The sequence below is a fragment of the Pecten maximus genome, chromosome 17 (genome assembly GCF_902652985.1).
Source record: "Pecten maximus chromosome 17, xPecMax1.1, whole genome shotgun sequence".
Classification (NCBI taxonomy): Eukaryota; Metazoa; Mollusca; class Bivalvia; order Pectinida; family Pectinidae; genus Pecten; species Pecten maximus.
In genome coordinates, this window is record NC_047031.1 from 445,016 (window position 1) to 471,807 (window position 26,792).

The 26,792-nt window shown below is 29.4% G+C and overlaps 1 protein-coding gene across 2 annotated transcripts; it reads right to left on the bottom strand.

The window, feature by feature from the left end:
- LOC117315436 lies at nt 1-26,232 on the bottom strand. Of its 2 annotated transcripts, XM_033869623.1 has the most exons (5): nt 25,706-26,232; nt 6,119-6,387; nt 5,645-5,745; nt 718-1,010; nt 1-651 (listed from the first exon to the last, which is right to left on the bottom strand). In XM_033869623.1, exons 1-5 carry the CDS (start codon nt 25,889-25,891, stop codon nt 481-483), a joined length of 1,020 nt encoding a protein of 339 aa, XP_033725514.1. In that variant the 5' UTR covers nt 25,892-26,232; the 3' UTR covers nt 1-480. The 2 variants fall into 2 exon arrangements, with proteins under 2 accessions (XP_033725514.1, XP_033725513.1); XM_033869622.1 differs by having other exon boundaries at nt 1-1,010; nt 25,706-26,231.
- Nucleotides 26,233-26,792: the final 560 nt, after the last annotated feature.

Below are 26,792 nucleotides of genomic sequence, written 5' to 3' on the forward strand. Positions count from 1 at the left end.
TTGTAGTTCTTCCAGAAATAAACGTGGCTTTTATTGGAAATATTTGTTTTGTAATTTTTGGTTAGATATAAAATTAACTTTGTTTAACCACTTATATTTAGATTCCAAAGGACAATGTTTATCTGACAATAATACACAGTATTACGTCGAGACATCGTAATAGGATTTGGAGTTCTACCTTATTTTGCAACTATCTACTGAAAACCTCTACTTCGATATATTAATTTAAAAAAAACAATCATAAACAAGAATTATAAAACATTGAAAGCTAATTATGCCATAAAGAATGAGGCGATTTAAGTGGTTAGCCCAGAATATAAAGTAAAGTTATGTAAGATTGAAATATGCTGCCGATAAGTATAGCAACAAAAAATCAATGTATTGCGCTCTCAATAGGATTGTTATGTAGCCAACAATGACAGCACACTATACATGACACGTGGATGGTTTTAATCACACCTAAATGACACGTGCATGGTTTTAATTACATTTACATGCAGCGGACGGACAGTTTCCTTTCTGACAGTTATCAAGACACCATTGGTCAAGCTGAGCAACTCCGGCCCAGAGGTTGATAGCGCGACACCTGATCACTGTCTGTCCGGCTGTATGTCCGGTCTGGGGGTTTGTCTGTCCGGCTGTATGTCCGGCCTGGATGTTTGTCTGTCCGGCTGTATGTCCGGCCTGGATGTTTGTCTGTCCGGCTGTATGTCCGGCCTGGATGTTTGTCTGTCCGATTGGCTGACCAAAGAATATACCATTGTTAGGTCGCATTGTTTGGGCAGGATGGGAAGGCGTTGGTCTCGGAGTGTAGACAAAGGGTTTCTGTGTTATGATGACTGGCCTCGGAGTCTGAACCGGAGCAGATGTCACTGGTCTCGAGGTAATTTGAGGTTGCACGTGACCGTTACTTCCGCCGGATATTGAGATATCAGAACAGCCGTAGAACATTTCCTGTAGACCGCAACCAATGCAGTAGGTACCGTTAGGAGCATAACCATAGCTGTTTCCTGTATAATACAAAATAGATAAAAACAACATATAGGTAGTTTATATGTATATAAATGGCATACAACAGGAACATTATATGTTTAATGATGCTATATGTATATAAATGGCATACAACAGGAACATTAGCTGTTTAATGATGCTATATGTATATAAATGACATACAACAGGAACATTAGCTGTTTAATGATGCTATATGCATGTATCTGTTTCAGCAGTTTTTAGTGTTTTCTGTTCATAACTTCATTCTTCTTCATATTCATTTTAACTCGATACATATCATTTAAGAATTCATTAGACGATGTTATAGAACTGGTTGTCGGCCAAACATTGATAATAACTATAACCCGTTTAACAAAAATCTTTTTGATTTTAGAAGATAATGATGACTTTAACTCTACACGTAGCGATTGTATAATTAGGATTATATATTGATATTTCACTGGACAATTCAGCTTCATACTATTATTTGGATACAATAATGATTTTTCGGTGAGCATGTAGTTACATTATATACTAATGAAACCATGATGATGTTCAGAGTATATGTTGTTATGTTAACCACTCTATGGCAATGCCTCTTTGTGACCCTACCAACTGTAGATGGGTGTTATCAATTCATAAATACCAACTGGCGTATGAATATAACAGTAAAGGAATGGAGGTTATTAAAGAGCGAGAAATACATTTTCTGTCGTAGAAAATATATATTAAACGAGTGTAATAGGTATTATCATTATGTTCATACAAAATGTATTATAGAATACTAGAATTACATTGATTATAATTGTCGTGTATTCTATTGTTCTTCGCACTATTTTGTGAGCGGAAGAACACGGGTAGGCGACTGACAGAACTTCGTTGATGATAAAGACGGGAAAATTTGAATTAAATGGAGAAAGGAGAATTAAAATCAAAAAGTGATAAATATCAGCATTTAACTGCTTTCAGTTGGCATTCATGGACTGAAAGCAGTTAAATGCGTAAGCATTGTAAATTTTTGGTACATTGGTAGTTTTTTTTACTGTATATGTAGTTACATGGTATACTCATGATACCAAGATTAAGATTCGGTGTATGTATAGTTACTTTGTATAACTATGGTATTTCATTGTATGTATACGATGATGATATTTTATAGTATGTATACAATAATGATATTTTGTAGTATGTACACAATGATGGTATTTTATTGTATGTATACAATAATGATATTTTGTAGTATGTATACAATGATGGTATTATATAGTATGTATACGATGATGATATTTTATAGTATGTATACAATAATGATATTTTGTAGTATGTACACAATGATGGTATTATATTGTATGTATACAATAATGATATTTTGTAGTATGTATACAATGATGGTATTATATAGTATGTATACGATGATGATATTTTATAGTATGTATACAATAATGGTATTTTGTAGTATGTACACAATGATGGTATTTTATTGTATGTATACAATAATGATATTTTGTAGTATGTATACAATGATGGTATTATATAGTATGTATACGATGATGATATTTTATAGTATGTATACAATAATGATATTTTGTAGTATGTACACAATGATGGTATTTTGTAGTATGTATACAATGATGATATTTTATAGTATGTATACGATGATGATATTTTATAGTATGTATACAATAATGATATTTTATAGTATGTATACGATGATGATATTTTATAGTATGTATACAATAATGGTATTTTGTAGTATGTACACAATGATGGTATTTTATTGTATGTATACAATAATGATATTTTGTAGTATGTATACAATGATGGTATTTTGTAGTATGTATACAATGATGATATTTTATAGTATGTATACGATGATGATATTTTATAGTATGTATACAATAATGATATTTTGTAGTATGTACACAATGATGGTATTTTATTGTATGTATACAATAATGATATTTTGTAGTATGTATACAATGATGGTATTTTGTAGTATGTATACAATGATGGTATTTTATTAAATGTATACAATGATGGTATTATATTGTATGTATACAATGATGGTATTTTATTGTATATATACAATGATGGTATTATATTGTATGTATACAATGATGGTATTTTATTGTATGTATACAATGATGGTATTATATTGTATATATACAATGATGGTATTATATTGTATGTATACAATGATGGTATTATATAGTATGTATACAATGATGGTATTTTATTAAATGTATACAATGATGGTATTATATTGTATATATACAGTGACGGTATTATATTGTATATATACAATGATGGTATTTTATTAAATGTATACAATGATGGTATTATATTGTATAAATACAATGATGGTATTATATTGTATATATACAATGATGGTATTATATTGTATGTATAAAATGATGGTATTATATTGTATATATACAATGATGGTATTATATTGTATGTATACAATGATGGTATTCTATTGTATGTATACAATGATGGTATTATATTGTATGTATACCCTGATGGTATTATATTGTATGTATACAATGATGGTATTATATTGTATATATACAATGATGGTATTATATTGTATGTATACAATGATGGTATTATATTGTATGTATACAATGATGGTATTATATTGTATGTATACAATGATGGTATTATATTGTATGTATACGATGATGATATTTTATAGTATGTATACAATGATGGTATTTCATTGTATGTATACGATGATGATATTTTATAGTATGTATACAATAATGATATTTTATAGTATGTATACGATGATGATATTTTATAGTATGTATACAATAATGGTATTTTGTAGTATGTACACAATGATGGTATTTTGTAGTATGTATACAATGATGATATTTTATAGTATGTATACGATGATGATATTTTATAGTATGTATACAATAATGGTATTTTGTAGTATGTACACAATGATGGTATTTTATTGTATGTATACAATAATGATATTTTGTAGTATGTATACAATGATGGTATTTTGTAGTATGTATACAATGATGATATTTTATAGTATGTATACGATGATCATATTTTATAGTATGTATACAATAATGATATTTTGTAGTATGTACACAATGATGGTATTTTATTGTATGTATACAATAATGATATTTTGTAGTATGTATACAATGATGGTATTTTGTAGTATGTATACAATGATGGTATTTTATTAAATGTATACAATGATGGTATTATATTGTATGTATACAATGATGGTATTTTATTGTATATATACAATGATGGTATTATATTGTATGTATACAATGATGGTATTTTATTGTATGTATACAATGATGGTATTATATTGTATATATACAATGATGGTATTATATTGTATGTATACAATGATGGTATTATATTGTATGTATACAATGATGGTATTTATTAATGTATACAATGATGGTATTATATTGTATATATACAATGATGGTATTATATTGTATATATACAATGATGGTATTTTATTAAATGTATACAATGATGGTATTATATTGTATAAATACAATGATGGTATTATATTGTATATATACAATGATGGTATTATATTTTATGTATACAATGATGGTATTTTATTGTATATATACAATGATGGTATTATATTGTATGTATACAATGATGGTATTCTATTGTATGTATACAATGATGGTATTATATTGTATGTATACCATGATGGTATTATATTGTATGTATACAATGATGGTATTATATTGTATATATACAATGATGGTATTATATTGTATGTATACAATGATGGTATTATATTGTATGTATACAATGATGGTATTATATTGTATGTATACAATGATGGTATTATATTGTATGTATACGATGATGATATTTTATAGTATGTATACAATGATGGTATTTCATTGTATGTATACGATGATGATATTTTATAGTATGTATACAATAATGATATTTTATAGTATGTATACGATGATGATATTTTATAGTATGTATACAATAATGGTATTTTGTAGTATGTACACAATGATGGTATTTTGTAGTATGTATACAATGATGATATTTTATAGTATGTATACGATGATGATATTTTATAGTATGTATACAATAATGATATTTTGTAGTATATATACAATGACGGTATTATATTGTATGTATACAATGATGGTGATTTATTGTATGTATACAATGATGGTATTTTATTGTATGTATACAATGATGGTATTATATTGTATATATACAATGATGGTATTATATTGTATATATACAATGATGGTATTATATTGTATATATACAATGATGGTATTTTATTGTATGTATACAATGATGGTGATTTATTGTATGTATACAAGATGGTATTTTATTAAATGTATACAATGATGGTATTATATTGTATATATACAATGATGGTATTATATTGTATATATACAATGATGGTATTATATTGTATGTATACAATGATGGTATTATATTGTATATATACAATGATGGTGATTTATTGTATGTATACAATGATGGTATTTGATTGTATGTATACAATGATGGTATTTGATTGTATGTATACAATGATGGTGTTTTATTGTATATATACAATGATGGTATTTGATTGTATGTATACAATGATGATTTATTATATATACGTCTGCTCTACCTGTTTTCCAGCGCCACTGTAGTACACACTGTGAACACGTGAGACCCTCTGGAAGTTTTGCTTTCAGATTGACAGTGCCTCTCCGTCCTCCTAGGTAGTACCTGGACACCAGAGTATCACATTAGATTCGTATACATAACTTAAAATGTAATAATATCATACAAAATGTTTAAAATGAAATAATTAATTACATGTTGAAAGACATTATTCAAATTTTGAATTTTGTTCATTTTTTTAAACATAATATCAACATATTAAAACCAATTATTCGAATTCTATAATTTCTAATCAAGAATTATTATATAAGGATTTCGAAACATGTCATTATAATGTTAATGCTGAAATGAGTTTTTATAATAATTGCTGAAGTGCAAATTAAAGAAAAAAAAAATAATATCATCGTGTTAAATTGTGTCAAGAGAATCTGATAAACATGTATTGGATGTTTCCGATCCTAGTATAGCTCCTTTATACCTTGTACCATCGGCGTTTGGCAGTGTTAACAGGTGTTGATCCAGACACTCCTGGGTAGCAGCTTTATGTATATCGTTGTTTGGACAAAGTCTGAACTCGAAGTAGCCGAAATGATTGGCTGTGATCTCAATACCGATGTCAATCGTCTGACCGGAAGTATAGTGTCTGGTAATGATTCCTTTGGCGTACCGCCCGCCAGCCTCATTGTTCCGTGGACCCTGGTAGGGATCCCCACATATCCCACACTTCTGGTGTTGGTAGATAAAATTCTGAAATAAAAAGAAAACTCTTGTTTTTATCATTGAACAGGAGCTTTTTGTTTTTTTTTTCCTTCTTTTTTACCCCATAATTTCATGATCTATATTTAATTTTCGATATATTTTGGAAGCTCTTAAGACTTTGCTGCCCAAGTTGTTATATCCACTTTAAAGCTGTGCCGTCCTCCGTCTGAATCCCTAGGAATATAATTTCCATTTAAGAAAAAACAGTAAGCATGTGTTATTCTTGCAACATGTTATAAATTCAAAATAGATATAAAAACACCATGCAATACGTCAACATACAATGACATGATCTGGAAACAGACTTGATATAAAGATGTTATGACGAAAGAAATTATCAAAATACAATGAAAACTTGATATAAAGATGTTATGACGGGGGAAATTAACAAAATACAATGAAAACTTGATATAAAGATGTTATGACGGGGGAAATTAACAAAATACAATGAAAACTTGATATAAAGATGTTATGACGGGGGAAATTAACAAAATACAATGAAAACTTGATATAAAGATGTTATGACGGGAGTAATTAACAAAATACAATGCAAAACTTGATATAGGGAACAACCAACCAATTGAAAAATAGATTTTGAAACATCCCCTGTGTATAGAAAATTGAGCCAAGGATAAAATGTCTGGAAACCGCTGGTTGGCCAGTATGTTATGAAGTAGGAAAATAGATATGTAGCCTGATAGGTAACTATCAATAAGAAATGTTGATATAAATTTCGTAAGTCCGATTGATTTCAGGTTATAACAATTAACAGGAAAACATTTCAGATTTTTGAGAATTTTTACTGCGAAATTCACCCATTTTCAAAATGGCTACCCTGGAGAAAAAATTGAGCTGAAGGACCCAATTTTTTTTGATGAGGTGTTATATGAGACCCTAAACTTTCGTTATAAACCATAATTGTCATATTGAATTCAAGAATTTGAATGAAATACTCCAAAACGTTAACACCAAAGTCTATGGGAAACAATTGGTTGGTTGGTCCTTATAGGGATGCAAGAGGTGGTGAAGTTATTAAAATACAATATCAAAATCGATATAAAGATGGTTTGATGGAACAAATTATAAAAAAATACAATATCAAAATCGATATAAAGATGGTTTGATGGAACAAATTATAAAAAAATACAATATCAAAATCGATATAAAGATGGTTTGATGGAACAAATTATAAAAAAATACAATATCAAAATCGATATAAAGATGGTTTGATGGAACAAATTATAAAAAAATACAATATCAAAATCGATATAAAGATGGTTTGATGGAACAAATTATAAAAAAAATACAATATCAAATTCGATATAAAAATGGTATGCTTAGGTGAAATTATTCAAATACAATCCAAAATGCGATATAGAGTTCTTATGACGTTGGAAATTATCAAAATACAATATAAAATTTGATATAAAGATACTTTGACGTACAATATCAGTTTAGATAGCTAATGAATTGCATATATTTTCTGCCATTTTTATTTAAAACTGATTATCTTTGTATTGTTTCGTTTATGTTTCTAATTCCAGAGTTATCATTTTGATCAAATGGAATGTAAATTTCAAACAAAGAAGCATTCACACTAGACGACACATGTTAGTATTTGTATCCAAGGGTTGAATATAGCGAACTCTCACGTGATCATTTATAAAACTGTTGACGTGTAATAAATGTGTAATTTCTAAACGTATATAAAAGGTGAAATACTGTATAATGAACCTTTTATTAGTTAGAATATGTTGACAGTCATTCATTAGTTAGAATATGTTGACAGTCATTCATTAGTTAGAATATGTTGACAGTCATTCATTAGTTAGAATATGTTGATAGTCATTCCTATATGTTAGAATATGTTGATAGTCATTCCTATATGTTAGAATATGTTGACAGTCATTCATTAGTTAGAATATGTTGATAGTCATTCCCATATGTTAGAATATGTTGATGGTCATTCATTAGTTAGAATATGTTGATAGTCATTCATTAGTTAGAATATGTTGATAGTCATTCGTTAGTTAGAATATGTTGATAGTCATTCATTAGTTAGAATATGTTGATGGTCATTCCTATATGTTAGAATATGTTGATAGTCATTCCTATATGTTAGAATATGTTGATGGTCATTCCTATATGTTAGAATATGTTGATGGTCATTCATTAGTTAGAATATGTTGATAGTCATTCATTAGTTAGAATATGTTGATAGTCATTCCTATATGTTAGAATATGTTGATGGTCATTCATTAGTTAGAATATGTTGATAGTCATTCCTATATGTTAGAATATGTTGATCGTCATTCATTAGTTAGAATATGTTGATAGTCATTCATTAGTTAGAATATGTTGATGGTCATTCATTAGTTAGAATATGTTGATGGTCATTCATTAGTTAGAATATGTTGATAGTCATTCATTAGTTAGAATATGTTGATAGTCATTCATTAGTTAGAATATGTTGATGGTCATTCATTAGTTAGAATATGTTGATGGTCATTCATTAGTTAGAATATGTTGATGGTCATTCATTAGTTAGAATATGTTGATAGTCATTCATTAGTTAGAATATGTTGATAGTCATTCCTATATGTTAGAATATGTTGACAGTCATTCTTTAGTTAGAATATGTTGATAGTCATTCATTAGTTAGAATATGTTGATCGTCATTCATTAGTTAGAATATGTTGATAGTCATTCATTAGTTAGAATATGTTGATAGTCATTCATTAGTTAGAATATGTTGATAGTCATTCCTATATGTTAGAATATGTTGATAGTCATTCATTAGTTAGAATATGTTGATGGTCATTCATTAGTTAGAATATGTTGATAGTCATTCCTATATGTTAGAATATGTTGACAGTCATTCTTTAGTTAGAATATGTTGATAGTCATTCATTAGTTAGAATATGTTGATAGTCATTCCTATATGTTAGAATATGTTGATGATCATTCATTAGTTAGAATATGTTGATGGTCATTCATTAGTTAGAATATGTTGATAGTCATTCATTAGTTAGAATATGTTGATGGTCATTCCTATATGTTAGAATATGTTGATGGTCATTCATTAGTTAGAATATGTTGATGGTCATTCCTATATGTTAGAATATGTTGATAGTCATTCCTATATGTTAGAATATGTTGATAGTCATTCCTATATGTTAGAATATGTTGATAGTCATTCCTATATGTTAGAATATGTTGATGGTCATTCATTAGTTAGAATATGTTGATGGTCATTCATTAGTTAGAATATGTTGATAGTCATTCGTTAGTTAGAATATGTTGATAGTCATTCCTATATGATAGAATATGTTGATGGTCATTCATTAGTTAGAATATGTTGATGGTCATTCATTAGTTAGAATATGTTGATGGTAATTCCTATATGTTAGAATATGTTGATGGTCATTCATTAGTTAGAATATGTTGATCGTCATTCAATAGTTAGAATATGTTGATGGTAATTCCTATATGTTAGAATATGTTGATAGTCATTCCTATATGTTAGAATATGTTGATGGTCATTCATTAGTTAGAATATGTTGATAGTCATTCCTATATGTTAGAATATGTTGATGGTCATTCGTTAGTTAGAATATGTTGATAGTCATTCCTATATGTTAGAATGTGTTGTTGGTCATTCATTAGTTAGAATATGTTGATGGTCATTCATTAGTTAGAATATGTTAATGGTCATTCATTAGTTAGAATATGTTGATGGTCATTCATTAGTTAGAATATGTTGATGGTCATTCATTAGTTAGAATATGTTGATGGTCATTCATTAGTTAGAATATGTTGATCGTCATTCAATAGTTAGAATATGTTGATAGTCATTCATTAGTTAGAATATGTTGATGGTCATTCCTATATGTTAGAATATGTTGATGGTCATTCATTAGTTAGAATATGTTGATAGTCATTCAATAGTTAGAATATGTTGATGGTCATTCATTAGTTAGAATATGTTGATAGTCATTCGTATATGTTAGAATATGTTGATAGTCATTCGTATATGTTAGAATATGTTGATAGTCATTCCTATATGTTAGAATATGTTGACAGTCATTCCTATATGTTAGAATATGTTGATAGTCATTCATTAGTTAGAATATGTTGACAGTCATTCATTAGTTAGAATATGTTGATAGTCATTCCTATATGTTAGAATATGTTGATGATCATTCCTATATGTTAGAATATGTTGATGGTCATTCATTAGTTAGAATATGTTGATAGTCATTCGTTAGTTAGAATATGTTGATGGTCATTCATTAGTTAGAATATGTTGATGGTCATTCATTAGTTAGACTATGTTGATAGTCATTCATTAGTTAGAATATGTTGATGGTCATTCCTATATGTTAGAATATGTTGATAGTCATTCATTAGTTAGAATATGTTGATAGTCATTCATTAGTTAGAATATGTTGACAGTCATTCCTATATGTTAGAATATGTTGATGATCATTCCTATATGTTAGAATATGTTGATGGTCATTCATTAGTTAGAATATGTTGATAGTCATTCCTATATGTTAGAATATGTTGATGATCATTCCTATATGTTAGAATATGTTGATGGTCATTCATTAGTTAGAATATGTTGATAGTCATTCATTAGTTAGAATATGTTGATGGTCATTCCTATATGTTAGAATATGTTGACAGTCATTCATTAGTTAGAATATGTTGACAGTCATTCATTAGTTAGAATATGTTGATGGTCATTCATTAGTTAGAATATGTTGATAGTCATTCATTAGTTAGAATATGTTGATGGTCATTCATTAGTTAGAATATGTTGATGGTCATTCATTAGTTAGAATATGTTGATGGTCATTCATTAGTTAGAATATGTTGATAGTCATTTCTATATGTTAGAATATGTTGACAGTCATTCATTAGTTAGAATATGTTGATAGTCATTCCTATATGTTAGAATATGTTGACAGTCATTCATTAGTTAGAATATGTTGATAGTCATTCCTATATGTTAGAATATGTTGACAGTCATTCATTAGTTAGAATATGTTGATAGTCATTCATTAGTTAGAATATGTTGATGGTCATTCATTAGTTAGAATATGTTGATAGTCATTCATTAGTTAGAATATGTTGATAGTCATTCCTATATGTTAGAATATGTTGACAGTCATTCTTTAGTTAGAATATGTTGATGGTCATTCATTAGTTAGAATATGTTGATGGTCATTCATTAGTTAGAATATGTTGATGGTCATTCATTAGTTAGAATATGTTGATAGTCATTCATTAGTTAGAATATGTTGATAGTCATTCCTATATGTTAGAATATGTTGATAGTCATTCATTAGTTAGAATATGTTGATGGTCATTCATTAGTTAGAATATGTTGATAGTCATTCATTAGTTAGAATATGTTGATAGTCATTCCTATATGTTAGAATATGTTGATGGTCATTCATTAGTTAGAATATGTTGATAGTCATTCATTAGTTAGAATATGTTGATAGTCATTCATTAGTTAGAATATGTTGATGGTCATTCCTATATGTTAGAATATGTTGACAGTCATTCATTAGTTAGAATATGTTGATGGTCATTCCTATATGTTAGAATATGTTGATAGTCATTCCTATATGTTAGAATATGTTGATAGTCATTCATTAGTTAGAATATGTTGATGGTCATTCATTAGTTAGAATATGTTGATAGTCATTCCTATATGTTAGAATATGTTGACAGTCATTCTTTAGTTAGAATATGTTGATAGTCATTCATTAGTTAGAATATGTTGATAGTCATTCATTAGTTAGAATATGTTGATAGTCATTCCTATATGTTAGAATATGTTGACAGTCATTCTTTAGTTAGAATATGTTGATGGTCATTCATTAGTTAGAATATGTTGATGGTCATTCATTAGTTAGAATATGTTGATAGTCATTCATTAGTTAGAATATGTTGATAGTCATTCCTATATGTTAGAATATGTTGATAGTCATTCATTAGTTAGAATATGTTGATAGTCATTCCTATATGTTAGAATATGTTGATAGTCATTCATTAGTTAGAATATGTTGATGGTCATTCATTAGTTAGAATATGTTGATAGTCATTCATTAGTTAGAATATGTTGATAGTCATTCCTATATGTTAGAATATGTTGATAGTCATTCCTATATGTTAGAATATGTTGACAGTCATTCATTAGTTAGAATATGTTGATGGTCATTCATTAGTTAGAATATGTTGATGGTCATTCATTAGTTAGAATATGTTGATAGTCATTCCTATATGTTAGAATATGTTGACAGTCATTCATTAGTTAGAATATGTTGATGGTCATTCATTAGTTAGAATATGTTGATGGTCATTCATTAGTTAGAATATGTTGATAGTCATTCATTAGTTAGAATATGTTGATAGTCATTCATTAGTTAGAATATGTTGATGGTCATTCCTATATGTTAGAATATGTTGACAGTCATTCATTAGTTAGAATATGTTGATGGTCATTCCTATATGTTAGAATATGTTGATAGTCATTCCTATATGTTAGAATATGTTGATAGTCATTCATTAGTTAGAATATGTTGATGGTCATTCATTAGTTAGAATATGTTGATAGTCATTCCTATATGTTAGAATATGTTGACAGTCATTCCTATATGTTAGAATATGTTGATAGTCATTCATTAGTTAGAATATGTTGATCGTCATTCATTAGTTAGAATATGTTGATAGTCATTCAATAGTTAGAATATGTTGATAGTCATTCCTATATGTTAGAATATGTTGACAGTCATTCTTTAGTTAGAATATGTTGATAGTCATTCATTAGTTAGAATATGTTGATAGTCATTCATTAGTTAGAATATGTTGATAGTCATTCCTATATGTTAGAATATGTTGACAGTCATTCTTTAGTTAGAATATGTTGATGGTCATTCATTAGTTAGAATATGTTGATAGTCATTCGTTAGTTAGAATATGTTGATAGTCATTCCTATATGTTAGAATATGTTGATGATCATTCATTAGTTAGAATATGTTGATAGTCATTCCTATATGTTAGAATATGTTGATGATCATTCATTAGTTAGAATATGTTGATAGTCATTCATTAGTTAGAATATGTTGATGGTCATTCCTATATGTTAGAATATGTTGATGGTCATTCATTAGTTAGAATATGTTGATGGTCATTCCTATATGTTAGAATATGTTGATAGTCATTCCTATATGTTAGAATATGTTGATGGTCATTCATTAGTTAGAATATGTTGATAGTCATTCATTAGTTAGAATATGTTGACAGTCATTCATTAGTTAGAATATGTTGATAGTCATTCGTTAGTTAGAATATGTTGATAGTCATTCCTATATGATAGAATATGTTGATGGTCATTCATTAGTTAGAATATGTTGATGGTCATTCATTAGTTAGAATATGTTGATGGTAATTCCTATATGTTAGAATATGTTGATGGTCATTCATTAGTTAGAATATGTTGATGGTCATTCATTAGTTAGAATATGTTGATGGTAATTCCTATATGTTAGAATATGTTGATGGTCATTCATTAGTTAGAATATGTTGATGGTCATTCATTAGTTAGAATATGTTGATGGTCATTCATTAGTTAGAATATGTTGATGGTCATTCCTATATTTTAGAATATGTTGATAGTCATTCCTATATGTTAGAATATGTTGATCGTCATTCGTTAGTTAGAATATGTTGATGGTCATTCCTATATGTTAGAATATGTTGATCGTCATTCGTTAGTTAGAATATGTTGATGGTCATTCCTATATGTTAGAATATGTTGATGGTCATTCATTAGTTAGAATATGTTGATAGTCATTCCTATATGTTAGAATATGTTGATAGTCATTCATTAGTTAGAATATGTTGATAGTCATTCATTAGTTAGAATATGTTGATGGTCATTCCTATATTTTAGAATATGTTGATAGTCATTCCTATATGTTAGAATATGTTGATCGTCATTCGTTAGTTAGAATATGTTGATGGTCATTCATTAGTTAGAATATGTTGATGGTCATTCATTAGTTAGAATATGTTGATGGTCATTCATTAGTTAGAATATGTTGATGGTCATTCATTAGTTAGAATATGTAGATAGTCATTCCTATATGTTAGAATATGTTGATGGTCATTCATTAGTTAGAATATGTTGATGGTCATTCATTAGTTAGAATATGTTGATGGTCATTCATTAGTTAGAATATGTTGATGGTCATTCATTAGTTAGAATATGTAGATAGTCATTCCTATATGTTAGAATATGTTGATGGTCATTCATTAGTTAGAATATGTTGATGGTCATTCATTAGTTAGAATATGTTGATGGTCATTCATTAGTTAGAATATGTAGATAGTCATTCCTATATGTTAGAATATGTTGATGGTCATTCATTAGTTAGAATATGTTGATGGTCATTCATTAGTTAGAATATGTTGATCGTCATTCAATAGTTAGAATATGTTGATAGTCATTCATTAGTTAGAATATGTTGATGGTCATTCCTATATGTTAGAATATGTTGATGGTCATTCATTAGTTAGAATATGTTGATAGTCATTCAATAGTTAGAATATGTTGATGGTCATTCATTAGTTAGAATATGTTGATAGTCATTCGTATATGTTAGAATATGTTGATAGTCATTCATTAGTTAGAATATGTTGATAGTCATTCGTATATGTTAGAATATGTTGATAGTCATTCGTATATGTTAGAATATGTTGATAGTCATTCCTATATGTTAGAATATGTTGACAGTCATTCCTATATGTTAGAATATGTTGACAGTCATTCTTTAGTTAGAATATGTTGATAGTCATTCATTAGTTAGAATATGTTGATAGTCATTCATTAGTTAGAATATGTTGACAGTCATTCATTAGTTAGAATATGTTGATAGTCATTCCTATATGTTAGAATATGTTGACAGTCATTCTCTAGTTAGAATATGTTGATGGTCATTCATTAGTTAGAATATGTTGATAGTCATTCATTAGTTAGAATATGTTGATAGTCATTCCTATATGTTAGAATATGTTGATGGTCATTCATTAGTTAGAATATGCTGATAGTCATTCATTAGTTAGAATATGTTGATGGTCATTCATTAGTTAGAATATGTTGACAGTCATTCATTAGTTAGAATATGTTGACAGTCATTCATTAGTTAGAATATGCTGATAGTCATTCATTAGTTAGAATATGTTGATAGTCATTCATTAGTTAGAATATGTAGATAGTCATTCCTATATGCTTTTGTTTGGAAGCATGAACCAGGCCGTTGGTGTTTATATGTGTTTAGAAACGTAGTGAACGCAAGTTTTAATAATCCAAGATATATGTATATTTAAATACCCTTTTTTATGGTTGTATGTGAGTGGGTTGCTGTATGGGCGTGCCTAGTGATCATGTTAATATTCTCGTCTAGTACAAATCATATATGTCCTACAATATGATACAGGTAAGGGATACAGTAGGCGTTGTTTGACAAAAAATATCTTGAAAAAGAGAAAATTAATGTCTGAAGATGATTGATTGATGTAAATCCCGTCTGGTTAAACACGGTGTCCATACTTATAACATAGCGGTTATGCCAGGCAACAGCCATCTTTGATATGAAAACAAAATACTGTTATCACTACCCATATCTATGTCCAAACACGCGCGAGTTTACGTACTGTCTATGATATAGTAGATAATTTATATTAGTGTCCCTGTTATCACTAGAGTTACCTAACCTTGTCATCACTCTTCAGACAGCTTAGTTATAACGATGGGCGAACTGGACATTAATCTTCACTTCCTTCGTTTCGTTGTAATTTATCAATTACCGGAATATATACAGAGTTAATACGTTGTTGTGTGAACCTTCAGTTTGTATATTAACCGATCGCTAAGCTCAACGTCTCTTCAATTCGTTTGCATGTCAATTGGGTTACCAAATCTTATTTCACATTGATACATACGACATTTCACATTACTATGTTTAAGAAATACTTCTATTTCGAGATTTGAAATAATTTTATTTGTAAAACCATATTTATAATGATGCAATTTTTGTTCACACCATTTTTGGTATTTCGAACAAAATCTCATAGTCGCACGATGGACTATTCCATTTATTTAGCAACCAATTTATATATCTAATGAAATATATTAACTTCCTTCTTTTTTAAATTAAAAAAATCTTCTTACTCTATACTTATATCCTATTTTTTTCGAATTGATACTTTTTAGATATTTGGAATGTAAATAAGTTTAAATGTATTTTTTAGTTCATTTTCATTTAATCATTTTAATTTTGCAATCGATATTGTAATAGCGAGGTGTAATACAAACTTAAATATAAATTATATCAAACTACAACGTGTAATTATGTCGAATCAAATGGAAATGGATCTGCAATATAATCTAATGTATGTGAGCATCAGTCCGTTACAACAGACCTGCGTATTTTGAATTTACTTGAAGTGTAAGATTTAAAACCAAATATAATAAATGAGTTTTGAATTTATGATGTTATATAAATAAAACGTTGCTGTGAAAGACTTCAGCATCAATCAATGTAAAATATTTAACCAAAACGGCATTGGTGTGTATTTAATCTCAAATGGTACAATGATATAAAGTTAAAGTTTAAATGTGTATGCTGTCATTATGTGATTTTTGTATACAAACCCCGTGTTACATTATAACGAAATTCCAGATTTACCAAAAACAAGAAACACTCGTGTTGTTAATAAAAGGAATGGCTTTGAAGTTCAAGTGTGTCGCTGTGTGTTTTTGTTTTAACGTGGTAGAAGTGGAGAGGTTTAAATGATTCAAACTACATACATAAACATAGCTCAAGTATGTTTATACATTTCTGTACTATAAAAATTCGATTTCATGGTATACATGTGACTCATATGATCGGTATTCAACAACTTTATATATAACATTAATAAATATTATAAAAGAAACACTGGACCTAGTCAAATGATGCAGCCATGCATTAACGGTGATAACAGAAGAGAACTATTTTAGCATTGGAAGATCAAGTAAACCAAGTGTTGTCAGATTATAAACAATTGGCAAGATTGTTATTGAGGCATCTTAAAACATTAGAAATGGGTATACACTTGACATAATCTAATCTCGCTTGTATCATTGGCTTATAAAGTTATATCCGACCATAACGTAGATATTGACGGCACCGTTTACAACGTCGCTTTTAAATTAAATTACTATTTTTAAGAGAAAATATATTGTTTATTAATGAAGAGTTCCACAAGAATTATATAATATAGTAACATAAAAAATATATATATTAAAGATAATCCTGAAATACTACCAAGTTTGTATATTATCCAATTCATATTCGTGTATATCTTAAATACTCTTATATACTACTGAATTCATATCTATTTCTATCTCGGCCGAGTTGATATATTACTCAATTAATATTCTTGCCTATCTTAAATACTCTTATATACTACTGAATTCATATTCATTTCTGTCTCAGTTTATTATAAGAGCACTCGTGAAAAATATCAAAATATTTGCCCCACTATTACTGAAGACACTGTTAGATATCCTCTATATATTACTAAATTCATATCCATTTCTATCTCGACAGAGTTTATATATTAATTCATATGTATTGCTATCTCGACAGAGTTTATATATTAATTCATATTTGTGTCTATCTTTAATAATCTTATATACTACTGAATTCATATTTATTTCTATCTCGACAGAGTTTATATATTAATTCATATTTGTGTCTATCTTTAATACTCTTATATACTACTGAATTCATATTTATTGCTATCTCGACAGAGTTTATATATTAATTCATATTTGTGTCTATCTTTAATAATCTTATATACTACTGAATTCATATCCATTTCTATCTTGACCGAGTTTGTATATTACCCAATTCATAATATTTGAAAAATATCACTTTTATAGAATGAATATTTTTTTTATATTTCACTGGTAAAAATGTAATAAATATTAACCTGCTTCAGATATAAATGAATATGAATTTTGGCATTGCATAAGCTTGTCTGAGATAGAAATGAAAATTAATTTATCTATATATAAACTTGCTGAGATAGAAATGAAAATGAATTTAGTAGTATGTAAACTTATTCAAGATAGACACGAACATGAATTTGATAATATATACATTTGGCTGAGAAAGAATGAAACTAAATTTAGTGATGTATTAATATGACTGGTATTAAAATTGATAGAATTAATTCTAACCCTTACTCTAGCCCTAAACATATACTTGCTTTCTAACAATGTTTTTTCTATACATGTACATGAAGATATTTAACTATACATGTGACACCACCGTAAACAAATAGATCAATTCTGGATTTTTGAAAATTCACACAACGTATACATATATGTGTGTGTGTGTGTGTATATAAAGGTTTAAACATGGCATACAGGATAACGGCAAATGTTGTGGACTAAAATATTCGCCATCAGAGTAAACTACACAGCACAATTTATATATCTTACATAATCTTAAAGCGATAAATTCGTCGACAGTCAAATATTCCTAAAGAACGAAAGGTATCATTAAGTGATTGAACATTGAAAATGTATTCGGCAACAGGTTTTCAAAGAAATCTGATAGGGCACTAAACATTTATTTTAGTATATCAATATGTTTCTCTGTACTTTTTATATTATTTTAGCAACAGTGGCAATTTTGAACAAATTTGACATTAAAAATGATTAAATATGTCAAGTACTTAAGTAACAATCTCATGAAGTTGATGTCTGATTTACTGGAGAGCGATAACTTTTCTTTAACGAAATACTTCGGTATCATCATTTTGTCCAATTTTATATCCAACAGGTCAGCACAAATCGATTTGTGGACTAGAAATCGAGCAGGCCAGTATGGAATACTCGCTAGATAGTCTTATCGGTAGCATTTCCGCTAAAGTCTGTCAGAGGTTGTGAACAAGTACTACTAGCAGTTTGTAGTGAACTGTGTTGTTAATTACTCATTTCAACAATTCGTAAATAATTCCTATAAGTAAATTATTAAAAACACCATTAGTTATTGGGCTGATTTGTATTTCAATAATAACACAATATCAGCCATAGGCCTGTATGGTGTATCAGTGATCAATCTAATTAAGATTAGATGTTCAAAAACTACTCCAAAAACTGCGGAGAAGATTAAGAACATCAGACTGGTCATTACTAACACGTCAGAATGTTATGTCATTACTAACACAATATAAGTTACAGGTCAGAGTGGTATATCATTAATAACACAATTGTGTCATTACTAACACAATATAAGTAACAGGTCAGAATGTTATGTCATTAATAACACAATATATGTTACAGGTCAGAATGTTATGTCATTAATAACACAAAATAAGTTACAGGTCAGAGTGGTATATCATTAATAACACAATTGTGTCATTAATAACACAATATAAGTTACAGGTCAGAATGGTATGTCATTAATAACACAATATAAGTAACAGGTCAGAATGGTATGTCATTAATAACACAATATATGTTACAGGTCAGAATGTTATGTCATTATAACACAATATAAGTAACAGGTCAGAATGGTATGTCACTAATAACACAATATATGTTACAGGTCAGAATGTTATGTCATTATAACACAATATAAGTAACAGGTCAGAATGGTACGTCATTAATAACACAATATATGTTACAGGTCAGAATGGTACGTCATTAATAACACAATATATGTTACAGGTCAGAATGGTATGTCATTAATAACACAATATATGTTACAGGTCAGAATGTTATGTCATTAATAACACAATATAAGTTAGACGTCAGAATGTTATGTCATTAATAACACAATATAAGTTACAGGTCAGAATGTTATGTCATTATAACACAATATAAGTTACAGGTCAGAATGTTATGTCATTAATAACACAATATATGTTACAGGTCAGAATGTTATGCCATTAATAACACAATATAAGTTACAGGTCAGAATGTTATGTCATTAATAACACAATATATGTTACAGGTCAGAATGGTATGTCATTAATAACACAATATAAGTTAGACGTCAGAGTGGTATGTCTTTAATGAAATAATGTTATTTATAGCGGTATATTGTGTGATTACCAAACTACTGTGAGCTATAGGGCTGTATGTTACGTCATTAAAACACAGTAAGGTTAGCGTTGGTAGTCATTCTGAGATATACATCTGTACACACTGAGATTTCATATCAAATCCTGCTGATATATAAAAAATATCTATCTGATCAAATCAATCTTTTGGGTTTTAACATTGATTAAGATCGGATTGATTTCACTAATTTCCCATCTTGAGTTTTATACTGTCAGTCGGTATTTTTACGGATAAGTCTTAAAATGTCGACAACGCAGCTCTGTGTGCATTATTCGGCCTTGTCTATTAATTAGTTATATCATATTGAAACATGTGATATTGAGTGTAATTTAATAGAAAATAAAATTTTGACATTTTATTTACTGAATATGTTAAGCATTATTTCAAGAAAGATGTTGTTATGGCCTTCAATAGAATTTATGAGTAAAATTTATGTATGTCCGTGTATTTGAATATTTCTGCGGTAAGAAACATGGATACGAATAAAACGTTATTTGTTATAATGCCATTTTAAGATTTCTATCTTCATTGAAGATATGAAAGAGAATAGGTTGAACTGCAGATGTTTAATACAATACTCTATAACATCATGCTCAGATGTTTAATACTATACTATATAACATCATGCTCAGATGTTTAATACTATACTCTATAACATCATGTTCAGATGTTTTAAACTACATCCTATAACTATCATGGCCAGACATGGGCTATAAGAGATATTCTTTAAACAATTAATTTTTTCTGTCGTCAGACACACCAACATGATTAAGAAACTATTTGTAAAAATAATTAAATGTCCTATCTTTAATTGTAGATATTTCAGAACAGATTGGACCTCAATGATTCTATGACTACATACCTTTGATCTTATTCTGTATTCCGCCTGACTGTTTATGTCTCTATCTAAGTGTTGTCGTGATGATACGCGTCATTTGCATCCTCATTCTCTCATCGCAACAAACAGCCCGTGACAAGTTAGTATTCAAGTGTTCATGATTTCAAATTGTACGAATCCTGACATGATACACATTGCTTTAACAAAACCACAGCTGTACAACCGTAAATAATACACAATGTTCTATTGATACCTTACATTTATATACCAAAAACTCGAATATTCATCCACAAACCGTTTTGCTAGTCTGAAAAGTTTTGAAACAAAAACGGACTAAATGTATATTCTTCTACGAAGTTTATCGTTACGGTCATAAACAGGTTAGTGGTTCAGTGATAACAAGGTATATGTTTATGTGATCAAGGTTAGTGGTTACGGTGATAACAACGTTAATATTTATGTGATCAAGGTTAGTGGTTACGGTGATAACAACGTTAATATTTATGTGATCAAGGTTAGTGGTTACCGTGATAACAAGGTTAATGTTTATGTGATCAAGGTTAGTGGTTACCGTGATAACAAGGTTAATATTTATGTGATCAAGGTTAGTGGTTACGGTGATAACAACGTTAATATTTATGTGATCAAGGTTAGTGGTTACGGTGATAACAACGTTAATATTTATGTGATCAAGGTTAGTGGTTACCGTGATAACAAGGTTAATGTTTATGTGATCAAGGTTAGTGGTTACGGTGATAACAAGGTAAATGTTTAGGTGATCAAGGTTAGTGGTTACCGTGATAACAAGGTAAATGTTTAGGTGATCAAGGTTAGTGGTTACCGTGATAACAAGGTAAATGTTTATGTGATCAAGGTTAGTGGTTACCGTGTTAACAAGGTAAATGTTTATGTGATCAAGGTTAGTGGTTACGGTGATAACAAGGTAAATGTTTATGTGATCAAGGTTAGTGGTTACAGTGATAACAAGGTAAATGTTTATGTGATCAAGGTTAGTGGTTACGGTGATAACAAGGTAAATGTTTAGGTGATCAAGGTTAGTGGTTACCGTGATAACAAGGTAAATGTTTAGGTGATCAAGGTTAGTGGTTACCGTGATAACAAGGTAAATGTTTATGTGATCAAGGTTAGTGGTTACCGTGTTAACAAGGTAAATGTTTATGTGATCAAGGTTAGTGGTTACGGTGATAACAAGGTAAATGTTTATGTGATCAAGGTTAGTGGTTACCGTGATAACAAGGTAAATGTTTATGTGATCAAGGTTAGTGGTTACGGTGATAACAAGGTAAATGTTTATGTGATCAAGGTTAGTGGTTACCGTGATAACAAGGTAAATGTTTATGTGATCAAGGTTAGTGGTTACCGTGTTAACAAGGTAAATGTTTATGTGATCAAGGTTAGTGGTTACGGTGATAACAAGGTAAATGTTTATGTGATCAAGGTTAGTGGTTACGGTGTTAACAAGGTAAATGTTTATGTGATCAAGGTACGTGGTTACCGTGATAACAAGGTAAATGTTTATGTGATCAAGGTTAGTGGTTACGGTGATAACAAGGTAAATGTTTATGTGATAACAAGGTACGTGGTTACGGTGATAACAAGGTAAATGTTTATGTGATCAAGGTTAGTGGTTACGGTGATAACAAGGTAAATGTTTATGTGATCAAGGTTTGTGGTTACGGTGATAACAAGGTAAATGTTTATGTGATCAAGGTTAGTGGTTACCGTGTTAACAAGGTAAATGTTTATGTGATCAAGGTTTGTGGTTACGTCGTTAACAAGGTAAATGTTTATGTGATCAAGGTTAGTGATTACGGTGTTAACAAGGTAAATGTTTATGTGATCAAGGTTAGTGGTTACGGTGATAACAAGGTAAATGTTTATGTGATCAAGGTTAGTGGTTACGGTGATAACAAGGTATATGTGTATGTGATCAAGGTTAGTGGTTACGGTGATAACAAGGTATATGTGTATGTGATCAAGGTTAGTGGTTACGGTGATAACAAGGTATATGTGTATGTGATCAAGGTTAGTGATTACGGTGTTAACAAGGTAAATGTTTATGTGATCAAGGTTTGTGGTTACGTCGTTAACAAGGTAAATGTTTATGTGATCAAGGTTAGTGGTTACCGTGTTAACAAGGTAAATGTTTATGTGATCAAGGTTAGTGGTTACCGTGATAACAAGGTAAATGTTTATGTGATCAAGGTTAGTGGTTACCGTGATAACAAGGTAAATGTTTATGTGATCAAGGTTAGTGATTACGGTGTTAACAAGGTAAATGTTTATGTGATCAAGGTTAGTGGTTACGGTGTTAACAAGGTAAATGTTTATGTGATCAAGGTTAGTGGTTACCGTGTTAACAAGGTAAATGTTTATGTGATCAAGGTTAGTGGTTACCGTCTTAACAAGGTAAATGTTTATGTGATCAAGGTTAGTGGTTACCGTGTTAACAAGGTAAATGTTTATGTGACCAAGGTTAGTGGTTACGATGATAACAAGGTAAATGTGTTTGTGATCAAGGTTAGTGGTTACCGTGATAACAAGGTATATGTTTATTTGATAACAAGGTTAAGATTGCAATGGATTCAAGATTTAATATAAAGTTGATAGCCATGTTGGTAGCTGTATAACAATAAGATAGTCGTCATTGGTGTTATTGTTAACTTAAACGACATTCATTACGAGATAAACGGGTGAATCTGCATTAAGAATTACTGGATATGACATGTATTAAAGATTTAAGCATGCTTCTAAATCTCAATAAAGTTGTTCACATTTTGTACTTCATGAGATTATTTAATGAAATAATGTTCACACTTTAACTACACCATAAGTAACTGGCATATATATTTATATACCTACGATACACCTACCATAAGTAACTGGTATATACATTTATATACCTACGATACACCTACCGTAAGTAACTGGTATATACATTTATATACTTACGATATACCTACCATAAGTAACTGGTATATACATTTATATACATTGTACTTACGATACACCTACCATAAGTAACTGGTATATACATTTATATACTTACGATACACCTACCATAAGTAACTGGTATATACATTTATATACTTACGATATACCTACCGTAAGTAACTGGTATATACATTTATATACTTACGATATACCTACCGTAAGTTACTGGTATATACATTTATATACTTACGATACACCTACCGTAAGTAACTGGTATATACATTTATATACATTGTACTTACGATATACCTACCGTGAGTAACTGGTATATACATTTATATAACGGTACTTACGATACACCTACCATAAGTAACTGGTATATACATTTATATAACGGTACTTACGATACACCACCATAAGTAATTGGTATATATATTTATTTACTTACGATACACCTACCATAAGTAATTGGTATATATATTTATTTACTTACGATACACCTACCATAAGTAACTGGTATATACATTTATATAACGGTACTTACGATACACCTACCGTAAGTAACTGGTATATACATTTATATACTTACGATACACCTACCATAAGTAACTGGTATATACATTTATATAACGGTACTTACGATATACCTACCGTAAGTAACTGGTATATACATTTATATAACGGTACTTACGATACACCACCATAAGTAACTGGTATATACATTTATATAACGGTACTTACGATATACCTACCGTAAGTAACTGGTATATACATTTATATACTTACGATACACCTACCATAAGTAATTGGTATATATATTTATTTACTTACGATACACCTACCGTAAGTAACTGGTATATACATTTATATAACGGTACTTACGATACACCTACCATAAGTAACTGGTATATACATTTATATAACGGTACTTACGATACACCACCATAAGTAATTGGTATATATATTTATTTACTTACGATACACCTACCGTAAGTAACTGGTATATACATTTATATACCTACGATACACCTACCATAAGTAACTGGTATATACATTGATATAACGGTACTTACGATACACCACCATAAGTAATTGGTATATATATTTATTTACTTACGATACACCTACCGTAAGTAACTGGTATATACATTTATATACTTACGATACACCACCATAAGTAATTGGTATATACATTGATATAACGGTACTTACGATACACCACCATAAGTAACTGGTATATACATTTATTTACTTACGATACACCTACCATAAGTAACTGGTATATATTGTATTAATGTTATTTAATACTTACGATACGCCCGCCACAAAAGAGCTGGTTATCGTTATAGTTGATTGGAGCCTGAGGAAATTCTTGAGATCCGCCGCGTAATGACCTCCACATGCTAGATCTGGAGGGAGGCTCCAGTAGCCGGCCATGTCCCTGTGATAGTCCACAGCATATCGCCACCACCACAATACCCACTAATAAACGAACCATTGTTAACAAAATTAAAGTAAATTATCTTGATATAACTTTTAGAATATAGTTTGCGGTCTAAGATTTTTGGCCTGTGTCACAAGCACTTGTGTTGTCTACGATGGTCCGAAAGTTGATATGTCCTCGACACACACGTGGCGTGCTTAAATATTGTCTTATCTTACAGGCGGAAAATCAATGCGTTCGAGGTGAGTTATAGGTAAAATGTCATTATCAGAGATCCAGACCTACTACCTATCATACCAGTTCCACGCTCAGTTTTAAGGTGACGTTTGCTCCAAGCCTTCCAATCACAGGTATCCCAATTACCAATAGGCCATTAAACCAATAACAAAACCTGGAATGTTCGTGGTAGCGTCAAGTCGGTATAACTACACCCCTTTTATATCAGGTAAAGGCTGGATTCGGGAGTGTTTCCAAGTGTTTTACCTAAAATAAATTAGGTATAATGACCAATTTGTATTTCAAATGACCAATCATCGTTTTTGAAAGGTCGGATTTCACAGGAATCTCGAGAGTCTTGGGTTTTCCTTAGGAACACGTTGCAATAGAAAACATGTATCTAAAGGGATATCATTTATTTCTCGCGTCGAGCATGGTGCGTCATAACATAGATAAAATATCACTTCATTTATAACATCGTTTGTTTGTACAGATTTACTCCTTGAGTCAATCATAGTGAGGTATTTCTAGAGCAGGTTCCTGTTAATATGATTCATCTCGTCTGTAAAGATACGGGACGTTCGGGGAGAACTGGGAACATTCTGTCTCGATACTTTATATGTATATTGATGTAACGAGTTTTATGTCAAACGTATCCTAATATCTCATAATGGTTAAACATTTGTATTTGTTTCAAACGTTCTAAATATTTCCCCGTGTATATAAACGTATATGGCAA